This window comes from Sphaeramia orbicularis, chromosome 11, assembly GCF_902148855.1.
Source record: "Sphaeramia orbicularis chromosome 11, fSphaOr1.1, whole genome shotgun sequence".
In the NCBI taxonomy this organism is placed as follows: domain Eukaryota; kingdom Metazoa; phylum Chordata; class Actinopteri; order Kurtiformes; family Apogonidae; genus Sphaeramia; species Sphaeramia orbicularis.
The window spans coordinates 27,050,823-27,063,164 of NC_043967.1; the positions used below are offsets into that span (position 1 = coordinate 27,050,823).

The 12,342-nt window shown below is 39.3% G+C and overlaps 1 protein-coding gene and 1 long non-coding RNA gene across 2 annotated transcripts in view; both read left to right on the forward strand.

The window, feature by feature from the left end:
* Positions 1-12,342, forward strand: part of LOC115428416 (uncharacterized) — a 590,809-nt gene that overhangs the window by 269,109 nt on the left and 309,358 nt on the right. The window lies entirely within an intron of this gene.
* On the forward strand, positions 4,399-8,775 carry irx4b (iroquois homeobox 4b). The gene is made up of 6 exons (XM_030147445.1): positions 4,399-4,851; positions 5,200-5,388; positions 5,612-5,724; positions 5,910-6,066; positions 6,290-6,443; positions 6,546-8,775. Exons 1-6 carry the CDS (start codon positions 4,807-4,809, stop codon positions 7,130-7,132), a joined length of 1,245 nt encoding a protein of 414 aa, XP_030003305.1. The 5' UTR covers positions 4,399-4,806; the 3' UTR covers positions 7,133-8,775.

Sequence of the window (12,342 nt, forward strand, 5' to 3'; positions counted from 1 at the left end):
ATGTTCTGAGATGTGCAGTGTAAATGGGCTCATTGCAGCCACTGATATTGTTAAAATGTTCATATTTGTTTCCTAAATGTGTTTGTTGTTCTAAAAAAAGTAACTTTATTGTCAGTTTTAAGATAATTGTGCATTTCCTATTTTTATTTGGAAAAATATTGTCTCAGGGAGCAGTCTTGTTGAGTTTATTTGTATTGTTCAAGCAAAAGTCGAAGTTATTTTTAATTTGTACAACAAATTATTTAAGGAAAAGCAAAAAGTATTGTTACAATATTGATGTTTCTTTCAATAAAAGTTATAATTGCTCCACCGATACAATGTTATTGGAGTTGAGGGGGGCCTGGAGATTTTTCATCCTCCAAAGGGGGGCCCAAGAGAAAAAGACTGAGAATCACTACGTTAAGGCAACATCAACTTAATTGTATGCAACATTTTCATCACCTCACCTGACTGTCAGACAGCTCAGCTATTGACAAAGAGAGGAAGTTCTGAAAGGCTTTTCAGGGCCATGTGTCTCCGTTGGCAAAAACAGCAATTTTACCTCAGACCATGGGAGCTATAGGTCTACTACTGCCTAAATCAGTCTGTTCATTTTTTATTGCATGTCTTTGATACCTATAATATAAAAACCAAGTGGCCTCTGTGTGCGTGTGTGTGTCCAGGGTTTCACACAAAATCTGGAAAGACCTGACTACTGCAGTTTGGCATACTTATGTATTTTTGGTCAAGGAAGAGACTAGTGAAAACAGCAAGTTGATAAGACCAATATTTTGGGAGATATTAGTAATTTTGGAATACAATAGCCTTACAATCACATTTCTATGGCCAGAACGCTTTGGTGGTGACTGCTGGACAAATGCAGAGCAGCATGCATGAATATACAACAGCATAAAAACTACCACATCTAGAACCTGTGGATCCCCACAGGTCAATGTGTTAATTTTTAATATACTAGTATAGGTCCACATCCACGAGGTAAAATTACCATTTTTGTCAGGGCAGTCTGGTGGCTTCGATACAATGCCTTCAGTTCCTTCTTGAAAAGAGCAGTCAAATGGTAAAGAAAGAATAAATTGAGTAAATATGGTACTACTTCTCACAACCACCATCAGTTGTAGGTAATACACTGACAACCACACTTAAAATAATGTGAACTAACCCTTTAAACCAGTGGTTCCCAACCTTTTATGGCTCGTGACCCCATTTTAACATCACAAATTTCTGGAAACCCCATACATTCAAAACGGAGATTTTATTTTATTTTTTTGCTAAAATTAATTTGTTTTTGATCATCTAATAGTTTGCGATACTATGTTGCAAATAAGTATTAATTTTAGACAACATTTAGGCTATATAATATATATTACTACGGATGGAGGCAGAAAAGCCAGGTGTAGATTACTGCACAAAGTGAGAGTTTTATTTTCCTTGGTCAGGATATGTACAGTCAGTCCAGCATGGATTTACAAGGCTGACAATTAATACTGAACAAACAAGAACTCAAACTATGAATTATGAAAGAGCTGCAGCATCTGAAACTGACCACAATGAACATTTGAAAGATAAACAGTACCACAGTGCCTCAGTTTCAGCTTCACAGTTTGTCATGTCTTTTATGGATTGGGATTGTCTCTTTCAGCTCACCATATATATCTATCTATCTATCTATATCTATCTATCTATCTATCTATCTATATATATATATATATATATATATATATATATATATATTTATTTATTTATTTATTTTTTATCAATTACTAGAAATTACAGGCAACCCCATTTCAATTCCAGGCGACCCCAAGTGGGGTCCCGACCTCAAGGCTGAAAAACACTGCTAAGGTAAACTAATGCAGCTGGGTGTAAACTTTGCAATTATATGAAAAACAGTGAAGGTAAAAGTGATTTGGAACTCTCAATAAGAAAGTAAATGCACTCAAAATAATGAGTCAAACTTAGCCTGACTGACATTTACCTATTTTCCACTCTGGACTTGACTGTTTCTCTAAAACAAGACCCAACAAACAATAAATTCATGTTTACTCTCAGGTTGTTAAAAGCATTTTTCTTTCAATTTGGACCCTTCAACACCACCCATTGAGGTCCTCTCATTCAAGGTGAAATTGCTAAAACTGAGATGAAGGCTCAAAAAGCATCTACATGTTAAACAGTGATTAAAATTGCATAGATTTCAGACTTTGAGGCAGAAAATATTCAAATGCAGCGCACTGTGATTGAAAGAACTTGTGATTGGAGATGTTTGGCCCTCCCTTGCAAACACTCTGCACAGTGCTTTGTCCTCCTCCTCCTCTCACATTTACATGCTTCTATCATTAACCCCCACGCCCCACCTCCTGCATAATAACTAAAGCCGGGTGCAGGAAGGAGAAAATAAAAATGTGCTTCCTTTCTCTTTTTTGTGCAAAGCATCGTGAATGAATGATTGATGTGAGGGGAGCAGGATGAGAAAGATATAATCACGGTCTAACGAACGCAGAGCCATAAGAAAAATATAGTGGAGGAATGCCATAAATTTATAAACACGTTGTATATTAATATATAAGTAGTGGACTGAATATTCAAAAAGAGGGAAATGACATAATCTATGCATCTTCACGTGCGATGCATGCTTGATACTCATTCTTTATGCACTGGGTGAAGGTAACAGAAGCTTGGAAGTTCATTCACACCCTGTATATTCATCTATGGCTCACAGGTTATTTTCTCCATAATATAAAGTCATGTTCACTGTCAGTGGCTAAACAAATTGCCATTCTCCATGAGTGGCATATGTTTTGTGTGAAGACGTGGAACGCCAGCGTGGCCAGATAACTTCATTTCCAAGGTTTGAGCACAGATGAGGGAGAGACAGTTAGTCCATGTTCAGTATATGAGCACCTTTCACGGGACAAATGGAATGTCAATCAAGCTCTGGTACACAGATGCCTGCTCCCCGGTGGGGCTGGAGATGCTTTCTGGTGATGCAGCTCTGTTGTTCAAGCCTTACTCTGGGTGCATTGGGAATATTTTGTCCTTTTACCCCTCCACATCCCCTCGCTCCATTTCAAGTCCCCTGACTATAAACGATTTCTTCTGCTCCTCAAGTTTTCCTCTGTAGGATTTCCTTCCATCTCTTCATTCTCATTTGTCTCCTCAACTTTTCTTTCCAGAGGTTTTAGTGTCTCTTAAGATTCAGATGTGATGATGGGTTTACAATCTGGAAGTCAACTGCTTTATGACATTATCTAACTCCATTTCTAAGCTAACAACTGTCCTGGTTTCATACAGTGATGATGACAAATAAAGACTTGGTATGAAAATCTTTGCATTTTGTAAGAAATTAAGTTGTTCTGCTGGGATTGTTTTGTCTGATTGAATTTAGGTCAGTGTTAGCTGGAATGTCTGATTGAGACCATGTCTATTTTTTTAAATTTTCTTTTTTAAAGAGGTAACATATTAAACAATAATGTTCTTGTAATTTATTTGTGGTGCTGTACAAACAACAGTGTGCCCTGCCAGCTAAAAATTGATTTAGTACAAAAATGACCAGCAGCTGATTGTTCATAGCTCACAGATTGAGCATAACAAACACACACATTTCATGAAAAAAGCACCTGAGACTTTATCTTAGAAATGGAGTCCACTAACACCAACAACCTGCTCCTAGCGAGAGAAAAAAAAAACAAAGAAAGAAAGAAAGAAAATCAGTCAAATACATCTTCACATAACCACATAAGCTCACACAAATATGTTGAACAATTAATTCTTGCACAGCTCTTTATATTTGACCCAAATTTGATGTTTGTCTCTAATGTAAAATAATGCGCTTTTAACAATAAAAGTGGGCCAAGAAGAAATGAGAGAAATGCTGCCCCCCCCCCCCCCCCAAAACCACTAGAATGGCTTAATACTATGAAAACATGACAAGCCATTCAGTTGGTAAAGGTGCTTACTCAAGGGAATGCACAGTGTTTATTCTTTGATTAATTTGCTTGGAGGAGACCTGAAATTCCCCCACTCATGAATATGTGGATGACAGGGAGATTTCTCTGTGGTGACAAGTTATCTAAACTACAGGGCAAAACGATTATGCTAATATCAGGTTGTAGTCATCAATCATCTTGTGTCAATGTGGTGTCAACGCATCACGTTCCTGTTCCCCCTCTGGCCATAGCAGAGTGTGTGAGTGTGTGTGCGTCAGTGCATGCAGGTCTGTTTATTTGGAGAGGAGAATTGATCACATTCTCATTACGCCTGGGGATTGTTGGAGAGGTGGTGGTGGTGGGGGGTGCACTTGCGTGGTGCTTTTCTTGTGGATAAGAAGTGCGCAAAGAAAACTGGGAGGGAATTCATTAGGTGAGTTTCTTCATCTTGATCTGAGCGCTGGGGCTACACGGACACAGTCCGGGCTGACGTCACAGAGACGCGCCTTAAAACCTAAGAGCGCATCACAGGGAGATACATGGTTTGATCACACACACTTACACACTCGCTTTGGACTGTATCAGAGCAGGGACATTGCCAAGGCTGCGCTGAGCAAGTTCACTGAGGAGAAATTTCCCGATTCCAGGAAGTTTTAGAAAAACTCAACAACGTGGCGCGTAAAATGAAATTGGTGCGTAACCGTGTGCGTGCCGCCAGTGGAAGAAATTAGTGAATGAAATTTAAGTTGAACGAAACTGGTGGACTTGGAAGAAAACTCAGCCTGCATTAGTGTGAGGGGTAAACATCTCAGTTTCTCCCGGATGCTGGTGGAAGTCGCAGCGGGTCTTGCGCTCCTGCTTCTGCCTCAGATCTCATTGAACCATGGCTTATTCTCAGCTGGGATACTCCTACTCCACAGCCCCGCAGGTACAGTACACGCGGATTTCCTTCACATAATAAACCTGAGCTATGATATGAAGGTAAAACATCGGCTTCTACACTGTCAAACTATAGTCAGTGACCGCTTTATTCTGTATTTGCGCATGACAAAATGTGTTGAAACCAGTTGTTTCCACTGGAAGAGAACAGCTGTGGCATTAATTTGATTTAAGAAAACTTAAAAATATACTAATATAATACAATATATTTGAAAAATACTGACTGAATTTTTTTTTTCTTAGTTTAATCTCCTTATATACAGACTTAAAACAGATGTGTGCGTATTTCCAGTCTCAAATATTATACCATAAGTCATTTGTATAATTTTTGCCTTAGTTCCTGATGACCTCCAGCCCTCTGGCCGGTTCTCTGGAGCCGGGAACGCCTCCGTCCCACCCAGTGCTGCGCTCCCCGGGCCAACAGCTCACCCCTGGCACGGGCATCGGCGTCTATAGCGGCCCTTACACAAAGAGCCAAGGATATTATAACAGCTGCTCCAGTGATGCCGCTGCCCTTTACTCCAGAGTGAGTTTCACATTTCACTGAGCTTCATTATCACTGTCCTGTTGAATTAACAAAGTTCAGGTTTATGTAGACTGGCTGCAACAGGAGTGGAAGTCATGGACATGTTTTATGACTCTGTAGCCACAATAAAATAAGTTCATGTGGAAATAGGTGTAAATAATTCTAATTTTAGCTCAATCATGATTATTCAGATATTAATGGTAGTTATTTGATAATGTTTCAGGGTCCACTGGAACCCAAAGATGGGGCTGCATCAGTGCATGTGGGAACATCTCAGACTCCTGCTTATTATCCTTATGAGTACACATTTGGACAGTATCCTTATGACAGATATGGGTAAGTAAACGTCAGCACTAGGCATCCTTTAAAGTCTACTACATTTACACAGACATGGTTTCATTTCTGATTTAGGTTTTCTCATACCAACATTTTTAGATTCCATAGTCACAAGTTACTTATATTCCTCTGAACTTTCTGGTGTGACTAAGTTAATTGCTCTGTTGGATTACTGTTGGGTTCAGCTATTCCTGCTCTGATGGTGCTTCACGTCGTAAAAATGCCACCCGAGAGACCACCAGCACCCTGAAGGCCTGGTTACAAGAGCACCAGAAGAACCCCTACCCCACCAAAGGAGAGAAGATAATGCTGGCGATTATCACGAGGATGACCCTAACACAGGTAGGAGCTGAATGAGCGGCTGTTTATTTATTTAAGTGGAGCTGCTTATTACTTTTTTAACCAGACATTTTTGTAAAAGTTACATTTTTTCGGGCACTCTAATTTCTGTTTTTCTTTTTCTTCTTGTGTTCCTGTCTTCCTTCCTTCAGCAGTGTATTACATTTAACTTTTTTTCCTTTAGTTGTGATTTGTTTTTCTGACGTCCTTGCCTTCCCTCCCTCAGGTGTCTACATGGTTTGCCAATGCACGTAGGAGGCTGAAAAAGGAGAACAAGGTGACGTGGTCACCTCGGGCTTGTAAAAGCTCTGACGAACGTGGTTGTGATGATACCGGTGATGAGGCAGAGAAGCCACTTAAAAGTGATAAAGATCTACCTGGTAAATCTATAAAGCATATATTTGTATATGTGAAGGTCAGGTTTAGCGGCGGTCAGTAAAGTTGCGTAGACTTAACTTGGTTTTCGTCATTAATCCTTGCAGATCAACAGTGTGCAGACCTGCAGAGTGATCTTGAGGACTTTGACTTGCTCGAGTCTGATGCTTCAGACTCTGAACCGAAGCCACAGTTTCTTGCTGAGGACAGTGATGCCACCCCAAACACAGACCTGCCACGGAGACACCTCCCACACAACAACCTAGATCCATTACAAGCAGATGAAAGACTGTCTCCAGACTGCTCCAAACTCACAGCAATCCAGCACCAAAACACCTTCTACCCAAGTCCAGACCTCCGAAGTACAGACGGCAAGCCCAAAATATGGTCCATCGCTCAAACTGCTGTGTCTTTAGGAGCCAACTTGCAGCCTGAGTACCCTCCCTGTATGCTTTCATCGAGCGGATCGTCCTCGCCTCCTGGGTATCCGTCAAACATGGCTGTAAGCAAGTCGGACAGGCAACAGGAATCACCGGTGGCTTCCCTCAGAGAATGGGTGGATGGAGTTTTCCATGGCCCACCTTTCCAACAACAGCCCAAACCTGCCGGACTGTGGAAAGACTTGAATGAACCCATGATAGACAGAACACCAGGGCAGCCCTTCGAACTTGTTAGGTCTGCATCGTCTTTGTAGTCAACACAACAGCATCAGCGGCATTTGTTAAAAGCTGCTGGACTCGGGACGAAATCCATATCCTGCTGTTGTGACTTGAGCAGTAAACTATGTATGATGGTATTTTGGCATTTTTGGGTCTGGACTTTTACAGGTCAAATGTCTCATCACCTCACACCCACAGCGAGGTTCACATACAAGAAAAATATACAATATTGTACACTTGCACTATAGCCTGCACATGCACTGAGTCACAAAAATAAAAGGTGTATTCTGTAGCATGGCAAACTTTTTTGAGTGTACCCTTATGTTAGTGACCACTCATGGCTGCCACGAGTCCTTTAGATGATCCGGTGCAGGAGTTGTGGAATATACCTCTGCAGTTTTGATGCGTGTGTGTGTCAGTGTTTGTGTGCATGTGTGTGCATTTTGAGGCAGCGAAAAAGGGGGAAGTGGGTGGTATTCAGCCGTGACTAATGGAAACACACAGAGGAGGGTGCTGCTAAATTGTTAAATCGATGCCACTTCCACATCGGCTCCAGATATAGCTGCAATCAGCGATGCGTCCCTTTTCATTAGGCGGCTTTTGACTTTGTCAACCTGGGACTGTGAGAAGATCCGCCGCGCACAAAATGCTTCATATAACCTCTTAAGTAATTTTAAGTGAGTGTCATTCTCTGCTCACAGCCAAATCTTTATCCACTTCAGTGAGTTTTTCACAAGTAGCAATAAACAGAAAGAAGCGTCTGCCATGATTAGACCCTAAATGTTTTTATTAAAAAAACATTTCCATCAGCTTCAATTATTTAAAAGAACTTCACAAATTTAAGACTTGAAACGCTTAAACTAACACTTTCTAAAACAAAGCACAACAAGAAACAGTTATTTTTTTTCCTTCAGCCCTGTCTTTCTGCTCCTGTTTTCGATTTAGGAACAGTGATAAAGTATTTATCAGAACAGAGGAGGGATCTGCCTGGGCTTTGTATGGAATTAACCATTTCAGATTAAATAATTCAGGATGAATTCAACCGAGAATTTCATTCTGTTTCTGCCTCATAAATAAGTGAGTTTTAAGATGATAAATAATGACATCTGTAAAGTTTTCTTTCTCCCACCCACTGTGGGACAAGATCTTATTGTGGTACACTGCAAATATAGTTTTTTTGTTTTTTATTTTTATCTTTTTGCTCAGAAAAGTTTCTTTTTTGTATTTAAATAAGGTGTAATAGCAATGATACAAATGTGTTTACTTATGTAAAAAAGTAACTTGCCTTCAAACCAAGAGAGGAGCGTCATGAAGGAAAGAATGGTGGTCAGATAAGAGGTCGGCTCAGTGTTGAGTGGGTTAAGAGATATAGGATTATACTTGTCCTTACCCTCATCTGTTTGAAACGAGACCTGTCTCACTACGTGGATATACTGAAATTAAGTATATATTAGAGCTTTTCTCATTTTTCCTTGTGTCATCTATGTCAAATAATGATACTAAAGAATAAGTTTCATGCTCTCTATCACAGTATTGACACTTGTTTTATGAATACCTCTGAGACTAGTGACAGTATAATTTATTTAAATGAGTGGCAGGTCTAATTTCTTCATTATGAAACAAACATTAACATTAAAATTAGCTTCTTGTAGTCAGAAATGTTAAAGTAAAGATGATAGAAGAGATTTGACAACTTTCGTGCAGAATTTACTTTTCATTTTTCAATCAGAGCAGAAAAGGTTCCGAGTGCCTACATGAGTTTGACTGTTTTTTTTTTTTTTTTTTGGGGTGGGGGTGGGGTGTCTGAGAACAGTCATTTGTTGATGTTTCTAACTGTCTCACTTGTCTAAATCCATGATTGAGAACTCGGGACAGTGTTCCCACGAAAAACAATATACTTTGCTCCCATAATCCTTCAGTGCTCCTCTTCTATTCCTCCACACTGCAAAAAATAGTCAAAGTAGAAAGAAGCCAAATATCCTGAAATGTAATCAATGTGTCTTTTATGAAGAACATTAAACATTAAAAAGAAGTTGGAAAAAAGTTGGATTTCTTAAAACCAGAGTTATAGTCTAGCAACTGAAAAGTTAAACTGTTAAGAGAGAGAGAGAGAGAGAGAGAGAGAGAGAGAGAGAGAGAGAGAGAGAGAGAGAGAGAGAGAAACGTACTGTATCCTTTATGGGAGGAAAACCATTCTTTTATCTCATTACAGGTTAAATTTAGGCCCATATCAACTGGAGAATTAACCATAGCTCTTGTTAGCTTAGAAGAGTAAGCTATGACAACAAGCAATCAACTAATTTCCAATACAAAACAGAGACAAAAATGTCACCTAAGGACAGAAAAAAGGACATGACAAATGAGACCTCCCATTAACGATTACTCTTCACTTTTTCTATGCAGAAAACATTGTGTAACACTAGCTCCCACTGATTTAGAAATTGCAAATAGACTTAGCTGATCAATATGAAACTTTTGTTATGAAACAGACATCAACATAAATTTCATGTAAAGATATGAAAAAGAACATGAAGATATAAGACTGAAGTAAGTTCTTTTTTTTTTTTTTTTTTACAGAAACAGTGTGTAACTAGCTCCCATTAGCTTAGAAGCAGAGTTAGTATATTAACAACAAGCAAGTGGTGTTCTTTGTAAAACAGATGTCAACACAAATTTCACATGTGGATATGGAAAATTAGAAATATGAGACTAATTTCCCAGAAGGAAATCATTTACTTTCTTGGAAATCCTTTTTAGTAGTAAGTGTACAACATTAACTCCTGTTAGCTTAAAAATGTAGTCGGCTAACTTCTCCAATACAAGTACTACCTAGATGTACATACATGTGTAATCCTTAAATATTCAATGATTAAAAATACTTTTGAAAGGACAAAGATATTTATTTGAAACAAAACTGCAAGGTTTTCTAAATTATTCCTCTATGAAAGTATTATAAAAGTGAGCACAGCACAATTTTGATGCAAAGTACTGTCAAAACCACAACTGTGACTAAATTTTCATGTTTTTCTTATGAGATTTGGCCTCAATCATGTCTCTTGCACATTTATTCACACTCCTCTCTTTGCTCCACTGACCTCTCACACTTTCCCCCCTTTCCCCCTACAGCCTTCACATATCTCATCTCCTTCTCCTTCCCTAACCCACATCTCTGTCTCCTTTCCCTTCCTCCATATTGCTCCCTCCCGTCCTCTCACCTCACCTTTGTCTGCTCTCCACACACAAGCGAGTCACTGAGCAGCCGGTCTGACACGAAGGCCTGCTCCCCGGCCCAGATAATGGGATTAAGGCTCGCCGTGTGGCTGCACAGGTCGGGGAATGTTACAGTTTACGTGCCTGGCTCATACCACCACCAGTTATTTGGCCCATTACGTCTGAAGTGGAAATCAGAAGGTGTTGACGGAGAAACTTCACTTAACCTGTGACTCTTATGTTCAAATGATATTATAATTATCAACTCTGTTATTGTACACACTTAATCCCCCTTTTTCAATCGCTTCAACTTAAAGAATTTCAGTTGGAATGTCTACACAGGAAGTATTGACAACTTCAAATGACTCCTCTCTGCACCTCCTGTCTGACACCTATTTCCTTTCAGCACCGTCTGTGACTCTGACACATAACCAAACACACACACATACACACAGCTTCAAGTCTCTTGCGTCTTGTCACACTCACTTTGGTTTTCCGGGGCTATCAAAGTGCTGAGTGCAAACTCTTCCCCCCCAAAAACTGTCACATGTCGCCAGAGGTGTCTCGCTCCCTGTGGTAACCCTCTGAGCTCCTGGCACAAGAACAAGTCATTATTTCCATGGTAAAGGTCAGAAGCTCTGTCACCTGACTCTAAAGTTGAGCTGAGTAGAGTCGCCCTGAGACAATGACCAAAGGTCAGTTTTCTGTTTGCCTCCTCATACAGTTAAGTATGGACTGAATGTGGACGGGGCTGCTCCCAGATCTGTCTGTGAGCCCCTTCTGGTCACAGACATGGACGTTGAGATAATTGGCTGCAGGGAGCTCCATAATGAGCCTGAGGGTCTGTAATATGACACATCTTCAAGGAGAAATATTTTAATAGGGCAATTACAGCGACGAGAAGTATGTTTTGTATGGAGTGAGTGATTGTTGTGGAGGAGAGCTGCGTTCAATGGCATTTAAATCCATTATCTATTGTGTGGCAGAGTACTGAGGAGATTTTCAATATGATTACCATGTTATTTGAGCTTTGTCTGAACCGTCTGACCTCACAGTGCAGGTCACATTAGACTTAAGAAGTGGATTTGCATTTGTTATTTACAGTATAATTCAACCAAACTGTCCCAATAACACTAATGTTAAAGGTTATTAAGTTTCTACATTTTAAGTGTTTCCCAAAATCATCTATTTGGTACATAGCAATAAGCCAAAATTCAGATTCAGAATTCTTTATTAATCCCAGAGGAACTTCTATGGTTACAGCTGCTCTGTGCAAGTATAAATATGTTCAAAATATAACATTCGCACACATTTGTATGCTTAAATGAAGTCTGTGTTGAAGGCTGTTCTCTGCTCTTTACCATCTCTGTTACTCAGCGGACACGTCTTGGTTGTTTCTACTGTATCTGTGTTAATACTATCTATGATAAGATCCTTCTTCAGTTATTCTCCTCTGCTCCTGAACATTAACAACAATATGCAGCACTAGCAACTGGTGTCCAGCACAAAAACACACACAGCAAACACGCACATCTTACAGATTAAACCTTTACAAAGATTCTTTTTCACAGTGATTTTTCAACAACTGTTGCATTTTCCTTGTAAATCATCAACCTTCATATAAAAAATGCCTCATATTTTCTTACTACTAAACAGTTTTAACCCTTAGATTGTGACAGATTTTGGCCACAGTTCTGCATTTGTGAACAGTAAGTAGACATGTCATCATTTTGGGGTAAAAAAAAAAAAGTGTCAATACTGAAACACTCTGAGACAGAATCAGTCAACACGCAACTATAAGAGAAGAGCACAGGTTTCAGTGGAGGCTTAAAAATGCTAAATGATCATTTTGTAAATATTAAATATTAAACTTCAAAGACCTAAACCACTAATGGAGATCAAAAATATCTACAAAAATGTTTAACAACTTTTTAACCATTAATAATACAATTCTAAAATAGCATGCCACTATTAATACATTGAAATAACTGAGGTGTTTTGTTGAAAAGTCTGTTTTGCTTGAGTTTCTCTGTTT